Source organism: Pecten maximus, chromosome 9 (genome assembly GCF_902652985.1).
Source record: "Pecten maximus chromosome 9, xPecMax1.1, whole genome shotgun sequence".
Classification (NCBI taxonomy): domain Eukaryota; kingdom Metazoa; phylum Mollusca; class Bivalvia; order Pectinida; family Pectinidae; genus Pecten; species Pecten maximus.
The window spans coordinates 25,245,869-25,265,995 of record NC_047023.1 but is presented as its reverse complement, the minus strand read 5'-3'; the positions used below and the strand labels follow the sequence as shown (position 1 = coordinate 25,265,995).

Sequence of the window (20,127 nt, the reverse complement as noted above, 5' to 3'; positions counted from 1 at the left end):
TTAGTGGTTACCATATTTCTGTGGACACTTACAAGTCACTCACAACACCGTTACTGTTTTAGTTCTATTATCAGTGGTAGATTTATCTTAGTGGTTACCATATTTCTGTGGACACTTACAAGTCACTCACAACACCGTTACTATTTTATTTTTAGTTCTTTGTGGAATTATTATACCCCACCATGGTTGTGTGCTAGGTTTGATGTTTTCACTTCATCAGTGTTCAAACTGGTTATATTTTATACAAATGGCCTTCCTTCTACTGAAAAAACTTTTCAGTGCAAAATATACATTATGATATACTGTATACCTGGTATTTTTCGCCCCTGGTTATTTTCGCCCTTGAGCAACACAGAAGATATTCGCCCCGTTTTAATTTCGCCCTAAACTACTTTTAAGAAATGTATTTTCCTCGTTCACAATCGGAAAATTCCGTTCGGAATTCTCGATACAATTGCACTCGGAACACTCAGGATTTACTCAGTTCTCCCATTTTCTTTTCTTCGCATATCCCGGAGAGGTGTGAAATGTAATCAGGTGTGAAATATACAACATTTACCTGTGTTCAGATTTACTTTAGCCTATATTGATTCAAATAGTATTAGGTATGCATGGTCGATTTTAAGCAAACGCGATGAGTGGTAAGTTCACCGTGCCGTGACTAATTAGAAGTCTACTGACCAGTGTTTTCTTTTGTTCATTTGTCATCGATTGAAGCCACAAGCGACGGTGAAGTCATAAAATCAGCCTTCACAATGGCAGAGACCTATTTGTGTGCCTAATTTTAAAACATGTTTGGATTATAAAAGTTACTTAGTATTTAAAGCTTTTGTTTAAAATCAAATACATATGTATACTAAACCTAGTACGCTGTCTTAGCCGATATTTTTGATTTAACTCCACGTGATATCGCAAATTTACAAGGCCTATATTTAGATCTAGATTTTATTTCACATGCACAGATTGGAATAAAACAATTACCTATTTTATAAACTTAGTGTAAATAGATAACACGTGTTGGCTGTAATTGTATAGGATATAACACACTTGAAAAGTATGATGGTATGTTTTGGATCCGACTACAAGTAGCGTATGTACGATAACTTGTAAATCCTGCAATTGAGCTTGAAATTTTCGCCGTCATCTTAAATTCGCCCTATCATCAAAGGGCGAAAATGGCGAAAATTAAACGGGGGCGAAAATTACCAGGTATACAGTATATGTATTGTAAGTAAAGTTAAAACATTTGAAATTGTAAGACATTGATAAAATGAAATCTTTAATATATATCGTAAATACTTTTACATGTGCTATTTTGTGTACACAGGTTATATATGTAGTTCAGCATATTTTACCAAACTTTTATATTTTCCTGGAATGCATACAGAATGTTTTTGGAACTGTGTATGTGGTAAAAGTTATGACAACAATTATAACTGAGACAGATCTCATCTAATGTTTGTACTTCCATTTTCAGGAACCAGATCCGAAGGATAGCTTACGAGGGCAAGATGTTTATCGTCCATGTCAATATCGCTGAGGTTTGTAACCGATATATAACTGAGAATAATTCTGACAATTTTCTGCATGACTTCTTTGATCAGTTTGAGTTATAACCTAGATAGAATGTGATTCCAACATCGCCCGAATTATATTCACCTTTTCCACATATGAATGATCCTGTTCCCTTGTGATTTCGAAAGACTTTGTTTCTTCACTAACAAATTTTAAAATTTTTCATATCAATCATGTATCAGAATTAATGTCTAATATATTCCTGTTGTGTTATTTGTAATTGTGGTTTGATTTATAAGTAGAAGAATTTCGAAAGTATGATTTGATTAGTAACAGACAAGAGGATTCTGGGATATCAGTGTTTTGAGATACAGTGTAATTTATATCAGGAAATATATTTTTTTTTAAATAAACACATGTTCCATATCTGCCAACTTTTTTTTTTGATTATTATATATATTTTGAGGGAAGATTACATGAATTAGAAATATCAAGCTGTTGATAAAGTTCATAAACCTTCTTAAATTTGTCAAACTAATAAATTTAACAAGTCATTTATTCTGATCAAACTGAGGAACTATTTGAAGAGTTTTCAAAATTTTTAGCAAAAAGTAATTTTTACTGATAATAAACTTTGTCTAAAATTATGATGAACTATTTTGGGTTATTAGGGTAAAGGGTCGGGAGTTGACAAGTATATATGATATATCTTTGGTGTTAAGTATTCAAAAATGATCTACAGTATAGTAACATGTGTATATAAAAGCACTGATATCTCCAGCCTCTGTGAGTTGGTGCTTATCTGTAGCTGAATGTATCCTAACCCAGGCTCTTTATGCATAATTACGTTTTCATAGGATGAAGATACAACAACCACAAAGAAGGTAATACTGGGAGTGCTGGTTATATCCCACCTTGATTTTGTACTTTATCCATCAAGCTTATGTCTGTGTAAATATCAAAATGTAATCAGCTTTTTGATTGGTTCATTTTCAGCCAATGAAATTTGTGCTTAAAAAATGAATCATGATAAATGGGTTGTTACTTGCATGCGGTATGCATATTATCCCTTCATTGTATATTGAGTCCCAAATACATTTAATTAGCTTGATTAGCTTCAGTCATATGCAATGCATATAGATTAGACTTTTTAAATGGAAATATTTTCCATGCAAACCTTTGTTATTTTACACAATTAGTCTGCAGTGTACAGTGTTATCACACCTTGTCAGGGTGTATGAATATTCCTGAAAGTGTTGTGTCACTTTGGTTTTTTTGGGTCTCACTTATGAAAACAAAACCCACTATATTAACACTATGTCAATAAAGAGGTATAGAAAATGTGTAATGAAGTATGGTCTCACAAACAAGCACCCAATGATGTCTATTGTTTGGGTAATTCAGATATGTCAGAGTTTTGTGTGTTTGTGATATATAATTGTACTGTATTGTATGTATATATGTATCAGTCTGTGCATTTCATGGATAATTACTTCTCATCAATATTATTTTCATTTAAAGTTTCTGCCTCAAAAAGTTTTGGAATCAGTAGCATAATCTTCTTTGAAAGTGTATTCTGTGCTGGAAAGAACAACCTTCAAAAGACAAGATTTATAAGCTAGGTCAAAATCAAACAGGCAAACTCTCAAGGTCACAAACATTCAAGGTCATGAAAATGTAATTTTTTAAGGTTACAGTTAGTAAACTCTCAAATGTTACAATAGACTGTCACTCAAGGTCACAAATCGCAAACTTGAGGTCACAATAGACAAGCTTTCAAATGTTAAAATAGTCACTCAAGGTCACAAGTCACAAACTTAAGGTCACAATTGACAAGCTCTCAAATGTTACAATAGTTACTCAAGGTCACAAATCACGAACTTAAGGTCACAATAGACAAGTTCTCAAATGTTCCAATAGATAATCACTCAAGGTCACATTATGCAAATTTTCTAGGTCAATTACAGAATGAAAAAAATTGCAAGATCACACAGATTTCCATTTACATGGCTTTGTACGTAATTAAACAGCAGTCATATAATTGTTGTCCTGCACTGTTGTTTGCTTATCACCTATCCATAAACTACGAAAATATAATCACTGTAAATTTTGATAAAACCCTCACTGGCTACAGTCTGTGGTTGAATCTCAAGGTTTCATCTTCACATTTACCCTCCCCGCCCTTGTTGACAATATCGTTATACAATGTAAAATAACTTTTTGTTAACTTTAACATAACTTATCCATATTAGCTTCTGATCTTGTCATGTCTGCTTGTCGGTGTTGTCAGTCATTTGATTAATGTTTTATTTTATTTCATTTTTGTTGAACATCTTACATACATGTGCAGTGTATATTGCCATGATCATGAAGGACATGTAATATATATATATATATGTGATATATACATGTATATACTGTATGTATACATATTTTGGTGAACCAAATCTTTAGCATATTCTTAAATATTGATAGATTGGTGCATTGATGAATTGAAGCATCAAGTAAATACAAAACAGTATGAAGGAACTTTAATGAGCACATTAAGATTTAGCTCAGTATCCAGCATCAAAATGCTAAAATAAGAACACTCCCAAAATATGTACATTTACAGTAAAAAAAAAAAAAAAAAAAAAAGTAAAGTTACTTTCTGTACATATTTGATTTAACATATTTTTTTGAACAAGGCGATATAATTTGGTTAGAAATACATCAATTTATGAATTGATTTCATTCTGATCATAAGAATATATATTATTATAATTGAATGAGGTACATTCTAGTCAGGATATTCAGAATTTTCAACGAGAAGCATATATTTGTTGATTTAATCTTGGTATTTAGGCCCAGACTCTGGACTCCTACCTTTGTACCAACGCTGTCAACATGGACGAAGACGTAACCTTGAATTTTTTTTTTTTTTTTTTTTTAATTTTCTTATTTTACACATACTCCCATCAACAAACCATACATTTTATTCCAGACACCACTGACCTTTGCCTCTTGACCTCTGAACCTTGCCCCCACTACTGACCCAATATATACTAATGGTACAGGGTTGTATTGTGGATGGGAGCATGACTTAATCTACTTCCTTTTCCTTATAGAGTTGTTTACAATATTATTTAATTAGTTCAATATTTAATAACGACAAAATATTTTGTTTTGAATGTTATAAATTGAACAAAACGTTGAATCGCACATGAACAATTCGATTGAGGTTTTATTAAACTACAAGTAAGAGAAACATGCAATATCCTGCAATAGGCCCAGAGAGTCAACACATGAACTTTGACTCAAAGTAAGGGGATGAATAAAGTTTGGTTCACAGTACTAGTAGAGGGTGAATAAACTTTGGCTCACAGTAGGGGTGAATAAACTTTTGTTCACATTAGGGGGTGAATAAACTTTGGCTCACAGTAGGGATGAATAAACTTTTGTTCACATTAGGGGGTGAATAAACTTTGGTTTACAATAGGGGGGGGGGGGGGAGAATAAACTTTGGTTCACAGTAGGGTGAATAAACTTTGGCTCACAGTAGGGGTGAATAAACTTTTGTTCACAGTAGGGGCTGAATAAACTTTGGTTTACAATAGGGGGGGAGAATAAACTTTGGTTACAGTAGGGTGAATAAACTTTGGTTCACAGTAGGGGGTGAAGAAACTTTGGTTACAGTAGGAGGTGAATAAACTTTGGTTCACGGTAGGGTGAATAAACTTCGGTTCACAGTAGGGTGAATAAACTTTGGTTCACAGTAGGGGTGAATAAAATTTGGCACAAAGTAGGACATGAAGTAGCATTTTGTTAAGATTTCTACTGAACTGCAGCAATAAACATAGTGGGCTTATTACCAGGAATGGGCTTATTGTCAGATAAATACAGTAAGTATATCGGTGTAGACATGAATACGCTTACTACCAGGAATGGGCTTATTGTCAGATAAATACAGTAAGTATATCGGTGTAGACACGAATAAGCTTACTACCAGGAATGGGCTTATTGTCAGATAAATACAGTAAGTATATCGGTGTAGACATGAGTAAGCTTACTACCAGGAATGGGCTTATTGTCAGATAAATACAGTAAGTTTATCAGTGTAGACATGAGTAAGCTTATTACTAGGAATGGGCTTATTGTCAGATAAATACAGTAAGTTTATCAGTGTAGACATGAGTAAGCTTATTACCAGGAATTGGCTTATTGTCAGATAAATGTGGTCGGCTGAAATGTAGGTAGACAATTTGATGAGACCTTGTGGGTATAATGGTGTAATGCCTTATCTGGTGAAGATCCGGGTATCCAGAGGTAGTTACAGTAGACCTGAAGCAAGTCTGTATGGTACTGAACAGAATGGCTACAATAATTGTTGGTGTTCATTTTTCAGTGACAGACATTTTGACTGGCTTTTGAGTCAGCTGACTTAAGAGTTTCAGTTTTTACTTGTCTGAAATCCAACCTCAACACAAACACCTTTGGGAGAGACATATCATTACTGTTTAAAAGCCTGTCAAGAACTCCTAATTCTCTCCATCAAAACAAGTGACTTTTTGATAAAAATTTTCCCAGAAATTAATCCCTAATCATAAATTATAGCGAGAATTAGCCTAAGGGTATCGATATCCAGATATTCAAATGATCTGTCAGCATCAGTTTGCTAATGGCTGTAGAATTATTTTTTAGCTCAGAATTAATATGTCAATATTCATTCAATAATAACCAATTTAGTTGTGGAAGGCAAAGCTTCTCTTGGAATTAACTATCAAAACTATGGGGAAATCATATCAGCAAATGAAAAACGATGGCTTAGATAGGCATGCACAGCACAAGAGAGAGGTTGTTGTCCTTAGTGATCTTAGAGACACATCATGTTTTGTCTCTATCAAGTTTTGTACTTAAATACACGGTTTTGTTGTTAGAGACAGGGTTTTGTCGTTAGAGACAGGGTTTTGTTGTTAGAGACAGGGTTTTGTCGTTAGTGACAGGGTTTTGTCGTTAGAGACAGGGTTTTGTTATCAAAGACTGGGTTTTGTCGTTAGAGACAGGGTTTGTCCTTATAAAGACATGAGGTTTTTGTCATTAAAGACAGGGTTTGTACATAAAGAAAGGGTTTTGTAATTAAAGACAGGGTTTTGTTATTAGAGACAGGTTTTGTCGTTAGAGACAGGGTTTTGTCGTTAGAGACCGGGGTTTGTCGTTAGAGACAGGGTTTTGTTATCAAAGACTGGGTTTTGTCGTTAGAGACAGGGTTTGTCCTTATAAAGACATGAGGTTTTTGTCATTAAAGACAGGGTTTGTACATAAAGAAAGGGTTTTGTACTTAAAGACAGGGTTTTGTTATTAGAGACAGGGTTATACCTTGAGACACTTAGTTTTATACTTAGAGACACTGGAGACAGGGTTTTGTCATTAGAGACAGGGTTTTGTCGTTATAGAGACAGGGTTATACCTTCAGACACTTAGTTTTATACTTAGAGACACTGGAGACAGGGTTTTGTCATTAGAGACAGGGTTTTGTCGTTATAGAGACAGGGTTATACCTTCAGACACTTAGTTTTATACTTAGAGACACTGGAGACAGGGTTTTGTCATTAGAGACAGGGTTTTGTCGTTATAGAGACAGGGTTATACCTTCAGACACTTAGTTTTATACTTAGAGACACTGGAGACAGGGTTTTGTCATTAGAGACAGGGTTTTGTCGTTATAGAGACAGGGTTATACCTTCAGACACTTAGTTTTATACTTAGAGACAGTGGAGACAGGGTTTTGTCATTAGAGACAGGGTTTTGTCGTTATAGAGACAGGGTTATACCTTCAGACACTTAGTTTTATACTTAGAGACACTGGAGACAGGGTTTTGTCATTAGAGACAGGGTTTTGTCGTTATAGAGACAGGGTTATACCTTCAGACACTTAGTTTTATACTTAGAGACACTGGAGACAGGGTTTTGTCATTAGAGACAGGGTTTTGTCGTTATAGAGACAGGGTTATACCTTCAGACACTTAGTTTTATACTTAGAGACAGTGGAGACAGGGTTTTGTCATTAGAGACAGGGTTTTGTCGTTATAGAGACAGGGTTATACCTTCAGACACTTAGTTTTATACTTAGAGACAGTGGAGACAGGGTTTTGTTATCAGAGATAGGGGTTTGTCCTTAAAGTAGACATGGTTTTGCTCTTAAAGACCAAATGTTGTCATTAGTAACAGATTTTTGTTTTTGTTGATGGTTTTGTCAATAGAGACGGGTTTTGTACTGAGGAGACAGATTTGTCCTTGGGGGTAGGATTTGTCAATAGAGACAGACTTGATCAATTGAGACCAGAATTTGTCCTTAAAGACAGGCTATGTGGATAGAGACAGGTATTTTATGTTTGAATATTTAGCAGTAGGTTACAGATATTCTTATTTTCTCCCTTGCTTCCTTGGAAATGGAATACCAACAGTCACGGATTAAGGTATTTAAGCTTCTCTCTGAAACAGACGCATGTCCTTCGCTTTTCTATTTTATTGTACCTTTTCAATATTTACAGATTAATTGTTGAAAATCATTGTAGCAAACATCCGAAACTATACCTTGAAATCTATAAATATGTAAGAGACACTGAAAAAAGGTTTGCACCCTTTAAAGTGAACATGAATTGAATGTTTGGTAATACAAACTAATGATACAATGCCATCGTGGTATTCCTATATCTTTGTTGGTTATTTATAAAAATACAATCATTTTCTCTGCTTCTGATTTCAATTTCAACATATCATTCGGACAAAAATTCAATAAGGTTTATTATCTTGGCTCATAGCCTATTTGAAGTTCTCTCCTTTAGATTGAACCATATGCCTAGCAGTCAAAACTCAGCATGAAACAGTGATTTTGATAGAAGGAAATTCAAGGAAAATTTTAATGATTGCTTTCAATTTTTTTTCTGATAGGCTGCAATACATTAGATTGAAGTGAATTTTATGTGAACATTGGGAAAACATTCTTTCCAATTTTTGCTTTGATTGCGTGAGAGAAAATCTTTGTAACGTCACATATTGAAGTTGTTCGTGTAATGTGATTGACATTTTAAGCACGAACATTTACCAGGAAGTTTATAGTCTGAAGTTCTGCAATATTTGGCAAAATTCCAAAAACTAATGCATATTGTCGAAATATTTTAGCATTTGTGTTATACCTGATATAGTCTTCCTTCAAAAGGATATTTTCTCTCAGATCTATACCTGTCATACTGCACCATGAAGAAATCATATTTGTTCTATTTAAGGGACTTAAACTCTTCAAGGTATCAGTGTTTTCTTTTCGAGGATTTACTTTTTTATATTTTCTGCATGACACATAACATTTGAATATTTTTTTTGTAAGCACTACCAGATTTTGATTTTGAATTTCTCCCCTTCACACACAGGAGAGTTCTAGATCCTTGTTCATTCTTTTATATATATACATTGTATCTGTATATTTATATATATCGGGGTTTTAGGGTCCATTGCGGAAACTGAAGAAAACATTTTGAAAGTTGTTAAAGTTTCCTCATCTTTGATTTTCTTAAAATTTACTTCAGAGAAATCTTTTTCAAGAAATACAGATCAATCGAGAACTCAGATGGCCATAACTGAATTTAGCTGTGTAAATCTCTATTGGTCAAAACAGATGGGCTTATTGCAGAGCAGGGGCTAATTGCTGACTCACATATGGTAATCATGCATACTAAATTAATGGTATGACTGGATGAGGAAGTCTGGGAATATTCAATATTTCAACCTTGAAAAATAGTTTGAGTCAGCAATACAGAGGACTTTGAGCATTTTACCCAACCCATGGAAGGGGATGTGAGATGTTGGTTAAAATTGGACTCCTTCCAAGTTATCAATGACATCAGATTCAAATTTTTTGAGAAAAATGCATCATTATTGATTAGCTGTCTGTTCAGAGAACTATATTGTCGTTTTTTCCTTATTTTTTGTTTATAATTTGAATATAAAAGTTCAAAATTTGAAATTTGAGAATTGATATGTAGTTTATAACCAATTTGATTATTTCCAAGTTATCAGAATGATGTCTGCCTCCGCAGTTTTGTGTAAACATCTTCATATTTTTAATTTGATACCTTTTCATGAAACACGCTCAATGGAGAAATAAGGCTTTATGAGGAAATAACTTATTGAAAACTCCTAAAACAATTATGTTTGTTACATAATAGTCTTCAAATTGAGTTCTTTTCCTGCTGGACTGTAATTTTCACAGTGGAATTTGTAGTTTGTCATGCAGATGTTTTAAAAGTGGTCATGTAAGACTACAACTTCTTACAAATTGTAGCTTCAATGCAAATCACCATTATACCTTAAGGAGTATTACCCTGCAACAGCACCTGTAAAATGACATCACCTTTCAGCTTCACAGATTGGTTGAATTGTATCACATGACATGACCACACATCCCTATCACAACCAAGTGTATATTTATCCAGACATTTACCAGTATTTAACCGGTCAAAACATTGCAACATTTAGCCCAATCAAGCCCAAATCATTAAACATAGGAATTTGGAATGTTTTGAACAGAGAATGGGAGATATTTGTAATATGCGAATGCACATGATGTCAATACTAAATGTATCACAAATTATTAATGGGACTCATACCATGGCTCTTGTCCTGGTAAATTGATAACAGTCAGTCAGCTTTTTACTTTCTAAAGAAATTAAAGTTCTTAAATATTGATACAATTATAATGAAATTGAATATGTGTATAATAATGTAGTTACTGTAAGATAAAATTTAACCATAACTTAATTCTGCTGAGAATGTTATGAAATGTTTCTGTTGTGATTTCAACCAAACTTTTCAGAGTTATTTTTGTATCTTTGACATTTTTTTTATTGTGACATATTTGTCAATGATGGTGTGTTTTTTTGATATGCTACTGAAAAGTGAAGACAATCTTGTTAACAATTATAGACACTCGTTAATAAATCACCTTACATAGACTCTTCTTAGTTAAGAGCCACAAGCTGGTGGTACCATGTACTGTAGTTGAATATTGAGTTCATTGTTTATGACTTAATCAATATACACAATTTACTTTTCAGGTATGCCCATTTTGTATTTGTGATTTAAATTTATGCTAAATATAATAAAATTGGTGCAATTTCAGTAAATCTTTAGCGTTAATTCTCAAAATTTCTTACAGTGATTTGAAATTATAACCATTTAAAATTTTACAAATGTCATTATTCTAGTACAGGATAAGAACCATTGCATTGAGAAGGATTACATTTACAAGAATCAAATATTGGTACCCTTCGTCCAAAATAAAATACATCTACAGGGATTTTATTGGGTGATTAAGACATTGGGTGGTTAAGACATTGGGTGGTTAATTGAAACATTGGGAAGTTAAGACATTGGAGGATTAAGATGCTGGGTGACTAAGATGTTGGGTGATTAACACATTGAGGGATTCAAATGTTGGGTGATTAAGACATTGGGGGATAAAGACATTGGGGGATTAAGACATTGGGGGATTAAGATATTGGGGGATAAAGACATTGGGGATTAAGACATTGGAGGATTAAGACATTATGTGGTTAAGACATTGGATGGCTAAGACGTTGGGTGATTAAGTTTTATTTATAATAATAAACCCCATGTTTGATTTTTAATGATTGACAGAAGCAGCAACCAATCGGCTACAAGTGCCAGACAGTCGGGGCATGTAAATACCTATGGAGATGTGCTGTGGAACAACAGTTATTCTTTACGTGAGTAATACCACTCTGACTATATATAGAAACCCACTTTTCACAGTCGGGGATCTATCCATTCGGAATATTCTAAATGTTGTAGGAAAAATATTACTATTGAATCATACTTGCCAACCTTCCACATTTGGGATGGACTCTTTGATTTTTCACCCTAGACATTTATCAGTAATCTTTTTGTATAGTATTGAAAATTCAATTTGTCCCAAAGAAGAATCAGTTAAAACTCAGTAGTTATATACTCAAAAGGAGTTTGTCAAAGGGAGAATTTAGGCTTGAAAGCTACGCTATCCTGCCCATGGAAATTCCAATCCAAGAATTATCAAGTACATTGTACATTCATTAAATTTGTTTATGCTCAACAAAGATTTTTTCATTAAAATGAAAGATACTCTTTAGTTAATTTGAATAGATAATTGCATAACTTATGAGTTTGATAAATCAATTAGAGATCTAGAAAAAAAGTGGATAGTGAAATGATATTTTGTTGTTTGTTGCTATGGTATTGATGTACAACCATTTCCTCCCGATGCTTGTATTACGCAGAAAATAATCTGTGATCTATGTGAATGTTTATTGGTAGAATCAATATCAAGAATTTAGTGTTGAAATTGTCCTGGTCTGGTTCTAACTTTCTCGGTGTTGTCTGTTGATTCTGACAGTCCCATATCAAATGTAATTTGGTAGATGTATTGCCCCACACAAACTTCTGAGTATTGATATTCAATTCCCACAATAGTACTTACAGCAGCTCGACAAACATTATTTTACCGTTGATAATTGAGTTCTGACACGGGCCTTAATGTTCCGTGGAAACCATCTGTAGATATATTTTCTAACTCCACATATGGACATTAAATGTTTATGTGGTAAACACCTGATCCATCTCTGAATCTGATGTGTCGTAAATCTTGTCCGATGTTTAACAATGTAAAATGTTGTATATATACAGTTGGGTTGTTAAAGATCACTAAGTTTTCATCTGTACTGTCAGGTTTTATTGGAACAGATTGTTAAATGCTTGAATCCTATTGGACTGCTTCATGTAGGAGAGGATGTTCCTGTGTGATGCATCTTACCCTCCACAGTAGGGTTGTCCCAACTTAACTCTATATTAACAGGTGTTTCTGAAAAAGTTAAACAACATAAATAATGGTATGGAGGTTAAGACATGTCTTTCTACTGATGTAATTATGTACTATATGTATTGTGAGGTTTTCAAAATGAGCCATTATTTATAAGAAAATGTGTTAATGAGTATTTATAGGTAAAGGAAATGTACAATATACACACTTGAGGGATTAACACCTTAAATATGAACTACAGATCCTGTTAAATCATTACTGTATAACTAAAACTGTTATGTCCTTCTAGGACTTGTCAGTGATGTCAGGGGCCAAAAGTTTAGAAACCTAGAATGGTAAAACTTGTCAGGAATAGAAGGGTTGTCATGGAAATCAAATCTAGAAGGGTTAATTGTCATGGAAATCAAATCTAGAAGGGTTGTCATGGAAATCAAATCTAGAAGGGTTGTCATGAAAATCAAATCTAGAAGGATTGTCATGGAAATCAATTCTAGAAGGGTACGTAGTCATGGAAATCAAATCTAGAAGGGTTGTCATGGAAATCAATTCTAGAAGGGTACGTAGTCATGGAAATCAAATCTAGAAGGGTTGTCATGGAAATCAAATCTAGAAGGGTTGTCAAGGAAATCAAATCTAGAAGGATTGTCATGGAAATCAAATCTAGAAATGTAGTCAAGGAAATCAAATCTAGAAGGGTTGTCATGGAAATCAAATCTAGAAGGATTGTCAAGGAAATCAAATCTAGAAGGATTGTCAAGGAAATAAAATCTAGAAGGGTTGTCATGGAAATCAAATCTAGAAGGGTTGTCATGGAAATCAAATCTGGAGAGGTAGTCATGGAAATCAAATCTAGAAGGGTAGTCAAGGAAATCAAATCTAGAAGGGTTGTCATGGAAATCAAATCTAGAAGGGTAGTCATCGAAATCAAATCTAGAATCGTAGTCATGAAAGTCAAATCTAGAATGGTAGTCAAGGAAATCAAATCTAGAAGGATTGTCATGGAAATCAAATCTAGAAGGGTTGTCAAGGAAATCAAATCTAGAAGGATTGTCATGGAAATCAAATCTAGAAAGGTAGTCAAGGAAATCAAATCTAGAAGGATTGTCAAGGAAATCAAATCTAGAAGGGTAGTCAAGGAAATCAAATCTAGAAGGGTTGTCATGGAAATCAAATCTAGAAGGATTGTCAAGGAAATCAAATCTAGAAGGGTTGTCATGGAAATCAAATCTAGAAGGATTGTCAAGGAAATCAAATCTAGAAGGGTAGTCATGGAAATCAAATCAAGAATGGTAGTCATGGAAATCAAATCTAGAAGGGTAGTCATTAAAGTCAAATCTAGAAGGGTAGTCATTAAACACAAATCTAGAAGGGTAGTCAAGGAAATCAAAATTGGAATAAACTGATGTTAAATATAGCAGAGCAGAAGCATTATTTCCATAATTAATTCAGATTTAAAAGAAAACAGGGTCAAAGCTGACAATGAAATTGTGAAAGATTTCTAATTTTGAAGACAGTTTTGTCTTACTCTGTTTATATCTCATATAGAATTTCTTATTAACAGGTGTCATGTACTTTTTTTGTTATTTGGGGGAAAAAAATCAAAACACCTCAATTTGTTTCTCCCAGGTTGCCCAACTCTGACAACCCGCCAAAGCTGAGGTCAGGAGGGTCATTGTTCTCACGAGGGTCAAAGTTCAGGTTCAGGTAAGTGGACACCTGGATCCTAATGATAATATACTGTAGACTTCAATTTTGTGTGATTTAGTTTTGATGTTTTATGTTGATATTTATCATCTGCTTAGATGAAGTAAATTGATAATCAAGAATAGCTGCTGTGGATGTGAAACACAATAACAAAAAAACTTAATAAGTAAAATATTTCTTCACAACATGTAGAACTATGTAATATATTTTAGTGGTAATACTAGTGTATCATATTCAGTTTCTGTATAGAGTAACATTCTTTATTGAGGATGTCACTAACAATACAGCATTATACAATAGTTAATAATCAAAGTGATATTCTCATTGTTAGTACTTTAGGAGCCTTTATGGAGGAGGTCACTAACAATACAGCATTATATGATAGTTGATAATCAAAGTGATATTCTCAATGCTTAGTACTTGAGGAGCCAAAAACCTGTATTTTGTATGTCCTGTGGAAGCAAAATCACGTGCGAAACTGGTTGACTAATAAATAGATGAACTATGAAGGTCTCCATTTCCTGTTGATTTGACCCCTGCTTCTCTCTATAGTCTCTTTTCTTTAATCACCCTGTATACCTTCGGGTATCCAGGCGAGGGACCAACGACCTACCGACATATACCTGAACCGATGTTGGATCTATCCTCACTTACTCTTATTGATCATCTTGTTATTTACAGTGGGAAGTGTCAGAACGAGGCGTACAGTAACAGTGACGGAATCAACAGGAACGAACCAGCATTCTCCAGGTATTTTTTACAATCTCACTACAAATGTGGAAACAAAAGAAAGATTTCTTCAACAAATCGTAGGTTAATTTGAGACAAATGTGATGAGGTTGATTTGAGACAGACGTGATAAAGTTAATTTAAGATAGTAGTGATGAGGTTGATTTGAGACAGTTTTCATGAGGTTGATTTGAGACGAATGTGATGATTTGATTTGAGAAAGTCGTGATGAGGTTAATTTGAGACGAATGTGATGAGGTTGATTTGAGACAGTTGTGATGAGGCTGATTTGAGACGAATGTGATGAGGTTGATTTGAGACAGTTGTGATGAGTTTGATTTGAGACGAATGTGATAAGGTTGATTTGAGAAAGTCGTGATGAGGTTGATTTGAGACAGTTGTGATGAGGCTGATTTGAGACGAATGTGATGAGGTTGATTTGAGACAGTTGTGATGAGTTTGATTTTAGACGAATGTGATAAGGTTGATTTGAGAAAGTTGTGATGAAGTTGATTTGAGACAGTTGTGATAAGGTTGATTTGAGAAAGTTGTGATGAGGTTGATTTGAGACAGTTGTGATGAGGTTGATTTGAGAAAGTTGTGATGAAGTTTGTTTGAGACAGACACGATAAAGTTGAATTAAGACAGTTGTAATGATGTTTTGTAGGTCATCTTCACTTCCCAACTTTGGCAGGAAGAGTGACAGCAAGGCGTCTCTGAAGAACTCCTCAGTGTTAGCTGAACCTGTCAAAGAAGGTGAGAGTTATCCCCCTTTTTAACCCTAGATACCGCCCCAGCTTGTATAGATTTGCTTGTTAGATGTGATATACTATATATACTGTATTTATACTATCCTGCACAATATACCATGTACTGTGTGTTACTTTGTAGTTTTTGTCGGTTCAAAGGATCTGTGTTGTGATTTGGTAAGAATAGAACCACTTCACCTCAATAATAGATTGCTGATAGTATCGGTAATATTCTTTTTAACTTTAGATATAAAAAAAAAGAAGTATTGATATCAAGATATATGTCACTTCATAGTTCAAAGATGTATACCCCAACATTGGCGTCAACATCAGCGTTGTATTCTAAATATTAAGTTTTTGGTGTTGAAATTAGTAAATCAGTAAACTCCTTTATAAGTGTACTAGGGTTCTAATATTTTGTTTCAGGGTTGTTTTGGGGGTAAACTATTCCTGGAGTCGAAATGAATAATTTTGTGGAATACATCTTTTCTTTTTTTTTAACATTTTGGACTTACTTTTTTATTTATTTTTACTCATTATTTATCATTTTTTGCATGAAGTTTATATACAAAGTTTATATGTTTTACAAAATTAGAAAAGTATTGGGTCACTGTCATGGTATGATGACTACCACGTATTATCACCTGCACCCTGAAATTGTGCCCACCAATCTAAACTTGTATACATTTTATTTATCCTGTAGTAAGCCCAGAGAGACATTGTACTTTGATTCTAATTAGGGGTGGGCTTATTAAAGGGCAATCAACTGATGTAGGGCATGGTGGGCTTATTAAAGGGCAATCAACTGATGTAGGGCATGGTCGGCTTATTAAAGGGCAATCAACTGACGCAGGGCATGGTGGGCTTATTAAAGGGCAATCAACTGATGTAGGGCATGGTGGGTTTATTAAAGGGCAATCAACTGGCCTAGGGCATGTGTGGGCTTATTAAAGGGCAATCAACTGATGTAGGGCATGGTGGGCTTATTAAAGGGCAATCAACTGATGTAGGGCATGGTGGGCTTATTAAAGGGCAATCAACTGATGTAGGGCATGGTGGGCTTATTGAAGGGCAATCAACTGATGTAGGGCATGGTGGGCTTATTGAAGGGCAATCAACTGACACAGGGCATGGTGGGCTTATTACAGGGCAATCAACTGACACAGGGCATGTGTGGGCTTATTAAAGGGCAATCAACTGACGTAGGGCATGGTGGGCTTATTGAAGGGCAATCAACTGACGTAGGGCATGTGTGGGCTTATTACAGGGCAATCAACTGACATAGGGCATGGTGGGCTTATTAAAGGGCAATCAACTGACATAGGGCATGGTGGGCTTATTACAGGGCAATCAACTGAGGTAGGGCATGGTGGGCTTATTGAAGGGCAATCAACTGACACAGGGCATGGTGGGCTTATTAAAGGGCAATCAACTGACGTAGGGCATGGTGGGCTTATTGAAGGGCAATCAACTGACGTAGGGCATGTGTGGGCTTATTACAGGGCAATCAACTGACATAGGGCATGGTGGGCTTATTAAAGGGCAATCAACTGACGTAGGGCATGGTGGGCTTATTAAAGGGCAATCAACTGATGTAGGGCATGGTGGGCTTATTAAAGGGCAATCAACTGATGTAGGGCATGGTAGGCTTATTAAAGGTCAATTAAATGGCGTAGATTATGTGTGGGCTTATTACCAGACATGACTTGGTAAAGTCTCTAACACAGGGAATCTGGCAATGAAAGGAAGGTTAAAATTATGTAATATTTAAGCTGTGATTAACATCACATGATATTGTAATATTATAAATAATTATCTGGTGCTACTTTGGACAAATAAAATCATGTCTTGGTGCATCCGAGTTTTTGATTGGTTAATGTTAAGTGAGGATTGGTTAATGTTAAGTGAGGTGAAAAGGTCCTTGAACCTATAAAATGTTCCACAATATCATGTGAGATTTCTAGTATTGAATATACCTCTCTGTGAGATACCTCAGCAGAGGCCAAGTAAATTTGAAAGAGGGAAGAAACACCCTTCAGACCCCAGGATTTCAACAGTCGGCAGGTGTCATTCAATGTTTACAACTCTATATATTCCCCGTTAATAAACCTTTGAGTAGAGTTGCTGTACACTGTTGGTAGCCCTTGTGTTTGTACCTGAGGATAATTTGATCTATTGATGTGTTAACAGTTCAACCTCTGCCCATACTTGAGCTGAAGCCAGGTAAACTTTTGTCAAATGTAGTGGTTCATGTCATCGCACATCACCTCAAGGGAGGTAACTCCAGAAAACTTCTTTGCACACCTTTTTTTACACATTTCTGCTCATCTTTTACCAAATGCCAACTTATTTGCATTATTAAGGCATCAAAAAAATCATAGAGAACTCCAGGATAAAACCCTACAGCCTGATAAAATGAAGATATTTATCTTTTTTTTTTTTTTTGATTTATTATCTAAAAAAAATCCCATCACCACACTTTCACCTTGATTGGCTAACAATTCAATGTTTGATTTAGAATTAAGCCATTTATGATGTTATATTTCAACCATAAAATAATGTTCCAGCTAAATTTTCTGGGTACAATCCATGCTAATTGGCCAATAGAAAGTTCACCTCAGCATGTAAAGTAAAGATCATGGACCAAGGTCAGATATTGTTGTTGAATGATAATATAATTCATCAAGTGATTATACCCCTGCAACCAAGTTAGGGGGGTATACTGGAATCAGGTTGTCCGTCCGTCCATCCGTCCGTCCGTCTGTCTGTAGACACATTTTGTCTGGACAACTCCTCCTAAACTGATGGACCGATTCCAATGAAACTTCACACACATATTAATGATCATGTGTAGATGTGCATGCCACTTTCTTTTTCTCAAAATTATGGTTGCTATGGCAACTGGTCACTATCAACAGGTTTTCCGATAAGAACCATAACTTTAAGTTTGTCCGGACAACTCCTCCTAAACCGAAGTGCCGATTTCAATGAAACTTCACACAAATATAGAGGACCATGTGGGGATGTGCATGCCACTTTCTTTTTCTGAAAATTATGGTTGCTATGGCAACTGGTCACTATATTACTGGGTTATCTTAGTTAGCCTCTAATTAAGAGTTCAAATTCACCATTGACTCGTGTAGATTGCGGGGGTATTAGTCAGCCATCCTGGCGACAGTTCTAGTTTTAATAGAAATTCCATACAGAAACAAAATTACATTGAAAAAAAATGAATTTGAAGACAGGCATAGTTCCAGTAACAATGATTCCAATGTGAGATAAGAAAATATACCTCCTTAATCAAGAAAAGCTTTTGGGCTTCAAACTGCACAGCCAGATTTCATCTGCTTCCTATTTTTGCCCATCACTTCACCCTTTTCTTCATTCCAGGCTTTGCTTTTAGGTACAGGGAAATCAAAAATATTAATCACTGAATTAATTGACCGTGACCTTCCTAAACAATAAATAAAAACATGAATGAGATATGCTAAAGTTGAAGCCTGACTATCACCTATATTATTATATATATTAAGTCTATCAGATTGTATTACTGTAGATTTCTTTATTTTTAACGTGTTGTTTGAAATGTATCATCCTTTGTGATCAGTTTCTTAACCACTGTAGTATTCATTGTTTTTTTTCTAACATTTGAGTTTTTCTGCATGTGTGTTTTTATTTACAATTGTAGATAAGAAACGTTTTAAGGGTAAGTTTGTGCATTAATTCGACTAGAAGTATACTACTTCCACTACTAATACACGTACTGCCAAATATCACATTAACACTTGAATGTCTGTATAATGGATTGGGACTATACTTACGTTTACCTATACCATACGTACAGGTGTATACACTACTTACATTGTACCTATACGTACAGGTGTATACACTACTTACATTGTACCTATACGTACAGGTGTATACACTATACTTACATTGTACCTATACGTACAGGTGTATACACTATACTTACATTGTACCTATATGTACAGGTGTATACACTATACTTACATTGTACCTATACGTACAGGTGTATACACTACTTACATTGTACCTATACGTACAGGTGTATACACTACTTACATTATACCTATACGTACAGGTGTATACACTACTTACATTATACCTATATGTACAGGTGTATACACTATACTTACATTGTACCTATACGTACAGGTGTATACACTACTTACATTGTACCTATACGTACAGGTGTATACACTACTTACATTGTACCTATACGTACAGGTGTATACACTATACTTACATTGTACCTATACGTACAGGTGTATACACTATACTTACATTGTACCTATACGTACAGGTGTATACACTACTTACATTGTACCTATACGTACAGGTGTATACACTATACTTACATTGTACCTATACGTACAGGTGTATACACTACTTACATTGTACCTATACGTACAGGTGTATACACTACTTACATTGTACCTATACGTACAGGTGTATACACTATACTTACATTGTACCTATATACGTACAGGTGTATACACTATACTTACATTGTACCTATACGTACAGGTGTATACACTATACTTACATTGTACCTATACGTAC

General features: G+C 34.7%; 1 protein-coding gene across 6 annotated transcripts in view; it reads left to right on the top strand.

Annotated features, from left to right (window-relative positions):
- Window positions 1–20,127, top strand: part of LOC117335036 (FERM domain-containing protein 5-like) — a 91,891-nt gene that overhangs the window by 59,572 nt on the left and 12,192 nt on the right. The window contains exons 9-17 of one of the 6 annotated variants that reach the window (XM_033894949.1): window positions 1,478–1,541; window positions 2,373–2,399; window positions 7,959–7,970; window positions 11,188–11,276; window positions 13,988–14,065; window positions 14,747–14,815; window positions 15,462–15,550; window positions 17,734–17,766; window positions 19,232–19,249. In XM_033894949.1, the coding sequence (XP_033750840.1) occupies window positions 1,478–1,541; window positions 2,373–2,399; window positions 7,959–7,970; window positions 11,188–11,276; window positions 13,988–14,065; window positions 14,747–14,815; window positions 15,462–15,550; window positions 17,734–17,766; window positions 19,232–19,249 (479 nt within the window). Of the gene's footprint in view, window positions 1–1,477; window positions 1,542–2,372; window positions 2,400–4,359; window positions 4,414–7,958; window positions 7,971–11,187; window positions 11,277–13,987; window positions 14,066–14,746; window positions 14,816–15,461; window positions 15,551–17,733; window positions 17,767–19,231; window positions 19,250–20,127 lie in introns of all 6 variants that reach the window. The other 5 variants (XM_033894946.1, XM_033894951.1, XM_033894948.1 and 2 more) reach the window with 5 other exon arrangements.